The sequence below is a fragment of the Gopherus evgoodei genome, chromosome 17 (genome assembly GCF_007399415.2).
Source record: "Gopherus evgoodei ecotype Sinaloan lineage chromosome 17, rGopEvg1_v1.p, whole genome shotgun sequence".
Classification (NCBI taxonomy): domain Eukaryota; kingdom Metazoa; phylum Chordata; order Testudines; family Testudinidae; genus Gopherus; species Gopherus evgoodei.
In genome coordinates this window covers 23062720-23075769 of record NC_044338.1, presented here as the reverse complement: position 1 = coordinate 23075769, position 13050 = coordinate 23062720, and the positions used below count along the sequence as shown (strand labels likewise).

General features: G+C 45.8%; 1 protein-coding gene across 1 annotated transcript in view; it reads left to right on the top strand.

The window, feature by feature from the left end:
• Nucleotides 1-13050, top strand: part of HSF5 (heat shock transcription factor 5) — a 73244-nt gene that overhangs the window by 20041 nt on the left and 40153 nt on the right. Inside the window, exons 4-5 of the mRNA XM_030536628.1 lie at nt 788-1315; nt 5675-5852. Coding sequence (XP_030392488.1) covers nt 788-1315; nt 5675-5852 — 706 coding nt within the window. The remainder of the gene's footprint in view (nt 1-787; nt 1316-5674; nt 5853-13050) is intronic.

The window sequence follows — 13050 nt, the reverse complement described above, 5'->3', positions numbered from 1 at the left end:
GTACATTTATACATCTAGGAATAAAGAATGTAGATGTACTTACACAATGAGGGACTCTGGGAAGCAGTGACTGAAAAAGATTTGGGGGTTGAAGTGGATAGTCAGCTGAACAGGAGCTCCAAGTTTGGTGCTGCAGCCAAAAGGGCTAATGCTTTCCTTGAATGTGTAAACAGGGAAATCTCAGGTAGGAGTCGAGAGTTATTTTACCTCTGAATTTGACACTGGTGAGACTTCTGGTAGAGAACTGTGTCCAGTTTTGTTGTCCACAATTCAAGAAGAATGTTGATTGATTGGTGATTGGTTCAGATAAGAGCCAGAGAATGGTTAAAGGATTAGAAAACATGGCTTATTATAGTGAAAGAGTCAAGGAGCTCAACCTATTTAGCTTAACAAGGAGAGGGTGAAAGGATGACTTGATTAGTTTATAAGTACCTACATGGGAAGCAAATATTTGATAATGGGCTCTTCACTCTAGCAAAAAAAGATATAACATGATCTAATGTCTTGAAGCTAAACCTATTCAGACTGGATATTAAGTGTAAATTTTTAACAGCAAAAGTAATTAAGCATTGGAACAACTTACCAAGGGTCATGGTGGTTTCTCCATCACTGACAATTTTTAAATCAAAGATTGGATGTTATTCTAAAGATGTGCTTTAGGAATTATTTTGGGGAAGCTCTATTGTCCCTTCTGACCTTGGAACTGATGAATCTAAGAAACTTTAAATATATCGAATATTGTAGTAATATTTTTCTGATTGCAGTCCACTGCATTTTGTTTTCCCAGAATCCTCCAATGCAATCATCATACCCAGTTGAATTTTTGCCATCTAACTGGCCATGCAATACATCTGATGAAAACAAGAAGACAGAAGTAAACCTAGAGGCTGTCTTTCAGATTGTAGATGAGATGCATTCATCCCCCAAGCTAGAGATGGTGAAGGTGGAACCTGTGGAGAACCAGTGTCCAACCCCACAGCCTAATGCAGGCCAGCAATTGATAGTTAATCCTGGGAATAATGATGCACCTTCCTCGAGTCATGCCAGCCAGCTGGAGCCTCTTACACCTGTAGGTTCTGATATTACATTTATGGTGGGAACAGATCAAGCAATAGCCTGTTCTCTGCCACAGTCTTCTGAATTTATTTATACTATCCACACCACCGAGCCTGTAGAGAATACTGCTGCACAAATGGTGCAGGAACCTTCAGCCACACAGGAAGAACATGCAAAACTGAAAGAACAGATGAGCCATGCTTCAGCTCAGTCTTCAGTGGTGTTTCTTCAGGAGGGACTGCCATTCAATCCACAACAGGTATGGAGTAAAGGAACATTGCAATATGTGTTCCTGTACTACAGGATATTCTGCTGTGATAACTACACTATACCACAGTGGGGACCTGGTCCTACAAACTTCTTGTGTGAGTAGTCCCATTGAAGTAACTTACATAAAACTGTAAGAAACTAAAGGGTTGGCTGTATTGGACTTCTCGGGCCAGATTCCCAGCTAATGTAAATCCGCATCACTCCAGTGTGATCTGACCCGTAATATTTACTATGTCTTATGTCACTTAGGTCTACACTACAGGGTTAAATCGACCTAAGTTATGCAACTCCAGCTACATGAATAGCGTAGCTGGAGTCACCGTACCTTAGGTCGACTTATTGTATTATCTACATGATGCTGGGTTGACTGGAGAAACTCTCCCATCGACTCCCCACCGCACTCCCCGAACGACAAAAGTTTTATTGATGAAAAGCACCAATGTGAACAGCACTTTGTCAGCAGGAGTACTCCTGCCAACAAAGCCGCTGCTGCTCGTGGTGGGGGGTGGTGGTGGATGTTTTTTGTCGTCAGGAGAGCTTTCTCCTGCCGACAAACAGCAGCTATACTGCATGCCTTTTAGCAGCATGGCTGTGGCAGCACAGCCGTGTCACTAAAAGGAAGGTCCTGTACACAAACCCAGTGCTGGGTTTACAGTGGCTCCATGGAGCCGGGCCCATGCTCAGAAGGGTCCCGGTCTGCTCTGCTTGCACTATGCCGCCACTTGCTTCTCTCAGCCTGCCCCCACCTGGTCGAAGGCTCCTCTCCGCCCCTGACTCCACCCCCTTGCTCCTCTCAGCCCCCTGGCTGGACCCCAGTGCATTTCCGGTTCCAGGCACTTTCTGCTTCCCACCACCTGAGTGGCTCTGCCTAACTCCCCGGAGCTGAGCCGTCTGGGACTGGTGCAGAAGCCTGGCCAGTCTCAACCAGGTGGAGGGGGAGACAGTGTGGAGGGCTTGGCTGGGCCCCTCCAGGAAAGTGTGTCTTGAGGGACCCCCGCCGGGACAGGTCCTGGCCAGGCAGATCGCGCTGCTTCCAAGGGGCCAGAGCGATTCCTGGCCCTGGGACTGGCTCTGGCTACACTGCCAGCTCAGGCTGGCAGACACAGTTGCCTCCCAGCAGGCTGGTGAGTGTGGCTGGGAGGCAGGGTGTAGGGGAGTGGGTCTCTTGGAGGATTGTGGGAGGGGGTGGGGAAGGTGTGTGTGTTGGGCCACTAGAGAGTGTGGGTTCTGGGGGAAGGGTTGGGCAATTGTGGTGGGGCTGTGGACAGGGGTGGTGTTGTGCAGGGCACTGTGCATTTGTGGGTGGAGCTCGGGGTGCTGGGCATAGTGGGGCTATTGGCCATATGGAGTCTGAGGGTGTTGGGCAGGGGGGCTCTGTGAGACGGCATAAGCCCAACCCCGAGGGGAAGGGGCAAGCTGGCAGCACAGGGCCGGGCAGGCCACTGTGTGTCTGGCAATTGCTGGTTTGTAAATAGTGCTCTCGCATTGGGCAGAGCAGGGCCGCCCCGTCATGCCCCATTGCCTCTGACTGGCCCCTCGCTCTGGGGACTGACCTCCCCGCACCATGCTCCATTGCCTCCATGGGGGCCCACAAAAGGTTAATCCAGCCCTGCACAAAGTCTTAGTGTTACTGCAAAACACTGAGCAATTAATTGGAGAGATGGTTAGTATTCTTAATTTTTGCACACTATTTAATTCAATTTTTTTGTTTTATTGAGGAAAGATTTCTCTGAACATTCTGTATTGTAATATCCCATACTTGATTTGATTGTTCTTTCTAGACATACAAAGTAAAAAAGGATGAGCAGTACAGGATGTGCAGGGGACATGTATCCTGTATGAATGAGAGCGCGGGTGTATGGCTACCAAGTTATTTCTGCATAGAAGTGAGGCCCCAAATGTGAGATATAGGGTTAAACACCAGTTTATCATGGCATTGTGACTAAATCCAGGTCTTCCCAGACATGCCCACTCTGTCTACTTCCATCTTTTACACATTACACTGGAGAGAAAGGGATGAGTGCTTAGGGAGCTAACAGTCAAAGCAAAGATTCATACCTAGCATTTAACCATGGCTGGTCAAAAGCTTTAATCTAAACTGTTTTTGATGAGAAATTGGGTTTTTGATTAAATGGATTTTGTGTGTGTGTGTGTGTGTGTGTGTAAAAAAATAAATAAATAAATCTGTTTACTTTCCATGGAAAACTTAGATTATTTCACAAAAAAACTGAAACATTTTGATACAGGTATCTTACTGTGCTATCTCATGGAAGTCCCCATTCTCCTCTATGGGCTGAGCTTCCCAACATCAGCTACATCTCCCATGATGCACCATGACTAGACTCCCCTGGTGCAGGTATCTCCTTTCACCAGGAGAGGAGAGGTGTGTTATGTGGGATGTCTGACCAGGGAGTCCAGCCCTTGGAGGAGAATGGGAGCACAGCAGCACTTCCAAATCAAAATATTTTGGATTTCAGATTTTCCCCGGAATCTTACTTCCATGGAAAAGTTTGCTCAAACAATTGTCTTTAAAAGTTTATGCAAAATTTTAAGCAGGGGGAAAAGCCTATATCTGACTAGTTCTACATTTGATTACTTGGACCATGCATCTGCTTCTATTTATGCTTGCACTGCAGAGCAACATCTATTCACATCTTTGCAGCATTTATAGACTCACAGAATATCAGTGTTGGAAGAGACCTCAGGAGGTCATCTAGTCCAACCCCCTGCTCGAAGCAGGACCAACCGCAACTAAATCATCCCAGCCAGGGCTTTGGCAAGCCGGGCCTTAAAAACCTCTAAGGAAGGAGATTCCACCCTCCCCCAGGTAACTCATTCCAGTGCTTCACCATCCTCCTAGTGAAATAGTTTTTCCTAATATCCAACCTAAACTTCCCCCACTGCTACTTGAGACCACTGCTCCTTGTTCTATCATCTGCCACCGCTGAGAACAGTCTAGATCCATCCTCTTTGGAACCCCCTTTCAGGTAGTTGAAGGCTGCTATCAAATTCCCCCTCACTCTTCCGCAGGCTAAACAAGCTCAGTTCCCTCAGCCTGTCCTCGTAAGTCATGTGCCCCAGGCCCCTGATTATTTTCATTGCCCTCAGCTGGACTCTCCAATTAGTCCACATCCTTTCTATAGTGAGGGGCCCTAAACTGGATGCAGTACTCCAGATGTGTCCTCACCAGTGCCAAATAGAAGGGAATAATCACTTCCCTTAATCTGCTGGCAATGCTCCTACTAATGCAGCCCAAAATGCCATCAGCCTTCTTGACAACAAGGTCACACTGCTGACTTTATCCAGCTTCTCATCCACTGTAATCCCCAGGTCCTTTTCTGCAGAACTGCTGCTTAGCCAGTCAGTCCCCAGCCTGTAGTGGTGCATGGGATTCTTTTATCCTACATATAGGACTCTGCACTTGACCTCATCAGATTTCTTTTGGCCCAATCCTCCAATTTGTCTAGGTCACTCTGGACCCTATAGGTTCAAGACCATTATAGCATTACATTAAGTGTTATAATTGTTGTTAAGGAAACAACCCCTCTAGTTTTGGTAATTATTAACCTTCAGAAAAACTTGTTTTCAAGCTGAAATTTTTCATGAGTGTTCTCAACACAAAGGTATACCTGAATATCAACACAGAGTTTTGGCCAAACATCCTGTCCCCTTATTGCATATGCTTTCATCCCAGTTTATTTTAATGTGTTAATAGATTGGACAAGTTCTGGGACTTTGAGACTGCAGCTGACAACTATCTTGCTAAATGGTAACATCATTTGATATATGAGTATATGCTGATGCAATGAAAAAAATCTGAAAACTAGTTTGTATTTCATAATATTTACTTAAACAGAATGTTACTGGGTGAAATATCACTGATTAAATATTAGATTTAGAGACATTTTTAGGAATGCACATAGAATTGTGGCAGTTGTGCATGCAAGTGGCTACTTAGATGCCTTACTAGTCATTGGAGTATGCAGTTACACCTTTTTAGCACTAGTTTAAAAATATCACCCAGAAGATTTTTTTTTTGTTAAATATTATATTAGGATGGGGGTCAAATTGCTGAAGTCATAAGTGATATTACAAATCAGCAAGATGCTCAGAAATGCCTATTTTTAAAAAAGAGAGCTTTTATTTTTACATTTATGTTACACAGTTTATAGCTTACGAAAATTCAAACCAGTTTTCTTTTATGGCATCTAAGCTCCAAGTAGTGTTTTTTGTTTGTGGAATGTCCCTTGAAGTGGACATTTCATAAGAGAAAGAGATATTTATCTGCATTAAATCCCCTAAAGTGATTACAGAATGTATTGAATGGGTTTTGATTTTTTTTTAAAAGGTGGATCCCAGTATTAAATGTCAGACCAGTCCAACGGAGACAGTTGTGTCTTCGGAGCAGGTAGGATTCCTTATTTCAGATGTGGAACCTGTGAGCAGATCTGTCAAAGACACAGCTTCATCCGTACAAACCAGGTGCAGAGAGAGAAGAAGCAGTTCACAAAAGGGCAAGTCTCCTGGTAAGAATTGGGCCCATAGCTTTTCCAGCCTTTACTGTGCCTGGTGACTAAGGTGCCATGTAGTCAAGACCGGGAGAATGATGAACAGTCTAAGGCTTGGTCTACACTTGAAAGTTATACCAGTATACCTATTTTGGTTAGTTGTATACTATTTTTTTTTACTGAAATAATTATACCAGTACAACCACTGAAGTTGCCACAGTATGAAGGTGCCTTATACCAGTATAGCTTATTTTTCTTTCCATACAGAAATAAACCAGAAGCACTTTATACTGGTATAAATTGTTCATGCTAGGTGGGTTATACTTCTTCAGCAATATGGTATAGTCAAACTACGCTGATTCGTTTAATTTAGAACAATTTTTATCTGTAAACAAGCCCTAAATAGTTTCAATGTGTACTTTCAAGTGACTTTTTTTTAGAATATTTCTTGTTGAGATGGAATAATTAGCTCAATCTTAATTTCATGCAAATTATCACACAAACTTTTTAAAAGTGACATTATCAGTAATATTAATGCCTTTCCAGGCTATTCAGAGTTGGTTTGGTTTTTTTTATTTAATGTAAACCCCAAAAATTTAGAGTTCAAGTGCTGGCATACATGTATTCCATTCCAGGTATTTGTGCAACCAGTGCATTGGTGCTGGAGAGTTTTCCCTGGTGTTATCAGCCCTGCGTTTCCTCCTGCTTGAGCTGTGATATAAAGAATGTAGCTGCGCTGCCCCTCCCTCAGTTTCTTCTTACTGTCAGTGGCTGGTAATCAGAATGGCGCATTCACTGTGCCTTTGCATACAGTTTACCCTTTTAGATTTTTGCTAGTGTATAGAGTGGGTCTGTCAAGTGATTAATCGCACAACTAATTTTTTTAATCACACTGTTAAACAATAACATAAGTTTTCAATACATGCGTCTGACGAAGTGGGCGTTCACACATGAAAGCTTATGCTCCAATACATCTGTTAGTCTGTAAGGTGCCACAGGACTCTTTGTTGCTTTAAACAGTAACAGAATACCATTTATTTAAATATTTTTGGATGTTTTCTGCATTTTCAAATATTGATTTCAATTACAAAACAGAATACATAGTGTACAGTGCTCACTTTATATTTATTTTTGTTACAAATATTTGCACTGTAAAAAAAACAAGAAATAGCATTTTTCAGTTCACCTAAGACAAGTACTGTAGTGCAATCTCTTTATCATGAAAGTTGAATGTACAAATGTAGAATTATGTACAAAAAATAAAAATGCATTCAAAAGTAAAACAGTATAAAACGTTAGCACCTACAAGTCCACTCAGTCCTATTCTTGTTTGAGTGATTGCTCATGTGTATTCCACAGTAGGTGTGCATGCTCTCCACATGCACTGGTTCCGGAAGTTTTCCCCTTAGCAGTATCCGTACTGGGGGAGCACCGCGGCGACCCCTGGGGTGGCGCCTGTATATCGTGCTCCCCTCACCCTCAGTTCCTTCTTGCCACCAGTGAAGGTAGTCAGAACTTTGTGCTCCAGCTCGGCTGTAGCCTTTTCTTCTCAACCTTACTGGTACCATTTGTGGATCGTTTCTTCAGTTGTTAGAGTGGGCTTGGGGCATGCCCGAGCCCCAGGCTTCAAGTCTTGCGACTCCTGTTGCCGTTCAATGCCTAGGAGTGGACCCGCATGCTGAGTGTCTCCGCTGCCTGGGACTATTGTAAGATCTGCCCGTTGTTCAAACTAAGGACTAAGAATGAGAGAGACATTAGACTATGAGCTCTCCTGATGGAGTCGGCACTGGCCCCAGCACCGGCACTCTGACTGGACTCGGCACCGGCTGCCGCGTCATTGGTGCGTAGCGAGGCCCCTTCGACCAGTCGGCACTGCTCTCCCTGCAAAAAGCAAGGGAAGGACCCTGCCTCACAGCAGCACCGTGACAAGGAAAAGAGGGAGGCTGGTCCGGCGTTGGGCAGCCCTCGGTCTCCCCCGAGCTCAAGGCCTCCAGTATGGAGCAGCCTGGCTCCATCGGCTCGTGTATCCCCACCGTCAACACCGGAGGCTATGAAGGCTGCAAAGGACATTATGAGCCTGCCAGTCCCAAGCACGCAGCCATATTTTCGAGAGGCACAGGCGCTTCCTCCACTTTCTGGTGGGGATGGACCACTACCAGTTTGCGGTCCTCCCGTTTAGCCTATCCATGGCACCCAGGGTCTTTACGAAATGTATGGCAGTGGTAGCGGCCTATCTCAGGTGGGAGAGGGTATAGATCTTTCCTTCCCTGGGTGACTGGCTCCTCAAGGGAGAGTCCCGTTCTGAGGTGAAGACCCATGTGGTGCTGCTCCTATCGACATGCATTGGTCTCAGCTTAGTGGTGAACGAGACCAAATCAACATTAGTTCCTGTTCAGCACATAGAGTTCATTGGGGCCCTGCTGGACTCCTCATGGGCCCCAGCCTCTCTCCCCTTGGACAGGTTCGGGACCCTAAGGAATCTCATCGCCTCAATCACGGTTTTCCCGGTGACCATGGTGAGGACGTGCCTTCGAATTGTGGGGCACATGGCGATGTGTATGTACATGGTCCGCCATGCCAGACACTGAATGAGGCCCCTCCAGATCTGGCTAGCCTCCCAATTCTCTCAAGGTCAGGATGGCCTAGAAAAGGTGCTCATGGTTCCATCCCCGATACTGGCTTCCCTTCAATGGTGGTCTTGCCCGAGCGATATCCTGCAAGGAGTTCCCTTTCAGGATACCAGCCCATCCATAGACCTGGTGTCCGACACTTCGGACCTCAGCTGGGGAGCCCACAAAGGGAACATGCAGACCCAGGGAATGTAGTCGACCCCAGACTTGTCCCTTCACATAAATGTCAGAGCTCAGGGCAGTGCAGTTGGTGTGTGTGGCTTTCCACACGCACCTCTGCTGCAGGGTGGTCAGGGTCCTCATGGACAATGCTGCCGCCATGTACTACATCAATAGGCAAGGTGGTACTCGTTCCTTGGCCCCCTGAGGGAGGCCCACCTCCCGGGTGTCAGCAATACGCAAGCAGACCGTCTCAGCAGGGTTGTCTTCCTCCAGTATGGGTGGTCACTCCACTCAGAGGTCACTCACTGGCTCTTCCGAGAGGGAGGAGTTCCCCATATCGACCTGTTCGCAACCCGCCAGAACTGGTGTTGCCCCTGGTTCTGCTCCAGGGGAGGTGTAGGGAAGGGCGCAATGTCCGATGCGTTCCTCCTACAGTGGTTGGGCCAGCTCCTCTACGCCTTCCCCCCATTCTCCCTCACCACCAAGGTCCTTCAGAAGGTGAAAGCGGACAAGGTGAGAGTCATTCTCATAGCCCCGGCGTGGGCCTGTCAACACTGGTACTGGCCCCTCCTATGCCTCGTGGCGGCCCCCTTCAAGGGCTCTGCCACCCCACCTGGACTTCCTCTCCCAGGACGAGGGCCACTTCCTCCATCCCAATCTGGCCGCTCTCCACCTAACAGCGTGGCTTCTCCATGGCTAAACAAGGAGAACAGGTGTTCACAGCAGGTAAGGTGAGTCCTCCTGGAAAGCAGGAAGCCATCCACACATCAGACGTACGTGGCGAAGTGGTTCAGGTTCGCCAGGTGGGCGAGTGAGCAGGGAGTCTCCCCCCCACTGCGCCTCTCCAGCTTATCTTGGACTATCTCCTATCCCTTAGGGCCCAGGGACTGGCAGCCATGTTGGCCTTCCACCCACCGGTGCAAGGACATTCGGTTTTCTCCCACTCAATGACCTCCCATTTCTTGAAGGGCCTTGACATTCGTTCCCGTATGCTAGACCCCCCGCATGCCACAATGGGACCTAAACCTGTTCTTGTCCCAACTCACGGGACCTTCCTTTGAGTGTTCCTGGTCTCACCTCTCATGGAAGGTAGCCTTCCTCATAGCGATCACGTTTTCCAACATGTCTTGGAACTTAGGGCTCTAACCTCGGAATCCCCCTGTACGGGCTTCCACAGGGATAAAGTCCAGCTCTGCCCGCACCCGGCATTCCTCCCGAAGGTGGTCTCCGCCTTCCATATGGAACAGAGCATCTTTTTTCCTGTGCTCTGTCCTAAGCCCCATTCCTCTAATGAGGAATGCTGCCTCCACACATTCGATGTGCGTAGAGCGCTGGCTTTTTATCTGGATCAGACCAAGCTGTTCTGGAAATCCTCCCAACTCTTTATTCCCTCAGCTGAGCGGGTGAAGGGGCAGCCTATCTCCACCCAGGGGCTTTCCAACTGGATCACTTTGTGCATATGCACATGCTGTGATCAGGCAGGGATGTCCCGCTACCGATCATTAGGGCACACTCTATGAGGGCTCAGGCCTCATCAGCAGCCTATGTAGCCCATATCCCTATTCAAGACATTTGTAAGGCGGCCACTTGGGCCTCAGTTCACACCTTTACTTCACATTACGCGATCGTCTCCCAGTCTGGGGATGATGTCGGGTTCAGCAGGGCGGAACTTCATCCCAAACTGTCATGAACTCCTACTCACCTCCAACAGATAGCTTGGAATCACCTACTGTGGAAAACACATGAGCAGTCACTCTAAGAAGAAGGGACAGTTATCTGTTCCGTAACTAGCATTCTTCGAGATGTGTTGCTCATTTCTATTCCATACCCGCTCTCCTTCACCTCTTTTGGAGTTGTCTGGCAGGAAGGAACCAAGGATGGGGAGAGCCCACAGCTCCCCTTATAGCGCGATATATAGGCACCACTCCAGGTGTCGCCGCGGTGCTCCCCCCGTACGGATACTGCTAAGGGAAAGCGTTCCGACACCGGTGCATGTGGCGAGCATGCACACCTATTGTGGAATAGACATGAGCAACACATCTCACAGAATGCCAGTTACAGAACAGGTAACTGTCCTTGTTCAGCCAGTTGCTCAAACAAACAAGTTTGTTTACATTTGCAGAAGCTAATGCTGCCTGCTTCTTGTTTACAATGTCACCTGAAAGTGAGAACAGGTGTTCTCATGGCACTGTTGTAGCTGGCATTGCAAGCTGACATTTATATGCCAGATGTGCTAAAGATTCATATGTCCCTTCATGCTTCAACCACCATTCCAGAGGACATGCATCCATGCTGATGACAGGTTCTGCTTGATAACAATCCAAAGTGATGTGGACCGACGCATATTCATTTTCATCATCTGAGTCAGTTACCATCAGCAGAAGGTTGATTTTCTTTTTTGGTAGTTTGGGTTCTGTAGTTTCCACATAGGAGTGTTGCTCTTTAAGACTTCTGAAAGCATGCTCCACACCTCATCCCTCTCAGATTTTGGAAGGCACTTCAGATTCTTAAACCTTGGGTTGAGTGCTGCAGCTATCTTTAGAAATCTCACATTGGTGCTTTCTTTGCGTTTTGTCAAATCTGCGGTGAAAGTGTTCTTAAAATGAACAACTTGCTGAGTCATCAGTCAAGACTACTATAACATGAAATGTATGGCAGAATGTAGGTAAAATTGAGCCAGAGACATACAGTTCTCCTCCAAGGAGTTCAGTCACAAATTTAATTAACACATATTTTTAACGAGCATCATCAGCATGGAAGCATGTCCTTTGGAATGGCCGAAGCGTGAGGGGGCATATGAATATTTATTATATTATATGTTTGTTATATCTGGCACGTAAATACTTTGCAAAAGTCCCATGCAAACGCCTGTTCTCATTTTCTGGTGACATTGTAAATAAGAAGAGGGCAGCATTATCTCCCGTAAATGTAAACAAACTTGTTTGTCTTAGCGATTGGCTGAACGAGAAGTAGGACCGAGTGGATTTGTAGGCTCTAAAGTTTTTTGCATTATTTTGTTTTTGAGTGCAGTTATGTAAGAAAAAAAATCTACATTTATAAGTTGCACTTTCACAATAAAGAAATTATACTACAATACTTGTATGAGGTGAATTGAAAAATTCTGTTTCTTTTGTTTATAATTTTTACAATGCAAATATATGTAATAAAAATATCAAGTGAGCACTGTACACTTTGTATTCTGTGTTGTAATTGAAATCAATATATTTGAAAATGTAGGAAAAAAATAAAAAAAATATAAATTTCATTTGGTATTGTTTAACAGTATGATTAAAACTGTGATTGATCACGATTTTTTTTAGTTAATCGTGTGAGTTAACTGCAATTACTCAACAGCCCTAGTATAGAGTTATTGATGCTCTTTAATTTTTAGTTCAGAAGGACACTTTTTTTTCTCTTTATTTTCTTACTTTTTATGTAGTTGATTTATTTCTTATTTGTTGGGCTCTGCTTGGTACTGGGAGTGCTTATGCCAAAGTCTCCTGGATTTAAATACTGCTTAGAGTGTTGGGTGTTGATGTCCATTAGTGACCCTCATTCTTGTTGTTTAGGAGCATGTCACATTAGAGACAGGTGTTCTATTTCCAGAGGTTTTAAGAAAAGGACTCAGAAGTTGAGGGACATGCGCCTCGGGATTACCTAATGCAGTGGTTCTCAACCTTTTTTTTTTCTCAACCTAATTTTAAATAGATAAATCTATGGATCCCCAACTTCCTCCTCATTATTTTGTTGCTCATAATTTGTTTTTCATGTTACTTTAATAGTTATTACACATATTACTGTAGAGAAATTATTTGAACAGATCAACAAAAAACATAGCTTATTAAAATATTGACAGCTTACCTGATACTAATATATTATAGCATTGCTAGGTGATATTTGGGCAGGTGCTGGATTGTGTGTGTGTGTGTGTGTGTGTGTGTGTGTGTGTGTGTGTGTGTGTGTGTGTGTGTGTGTGTGTGTGTACGTACTGGGAGGGGTACCCAAGTAGGTGCTTGAGGAGGGACCAGAGGGCACTGCAGAGGAACATTTGGGGGGCTCAGGCTGGGTGAGCTCTGTGCAGCCAGGCTCAGGGAGGGAGTGCCGTCTCCACCCCTGGCTTACCTCAGCGGGCAGTCTACAAAGCAGGTATCAAGAAGTGCTGGGACTCCAGCAGAGGGGAAGGAGAAGCAGCCCCATGTAGTAGGGAGAGAAGGGGCTCAGCCCAAAGTCAGCCTCCCTGCTGCTTCCTCTTTCCCTGCACGGACACATGATGAGCATGGCTGCTGCCTCCTCTCTGCTGCATCTCTTTGGAAGGCAGAAATCGGGGGGAGGGGCACGTGACCCTGCATGCCCCTTATGCATCATCTTTGGGAGGGACCAATCTGTTCACAGACCCCCTTGATTATACTGATGGACCCCTGCGG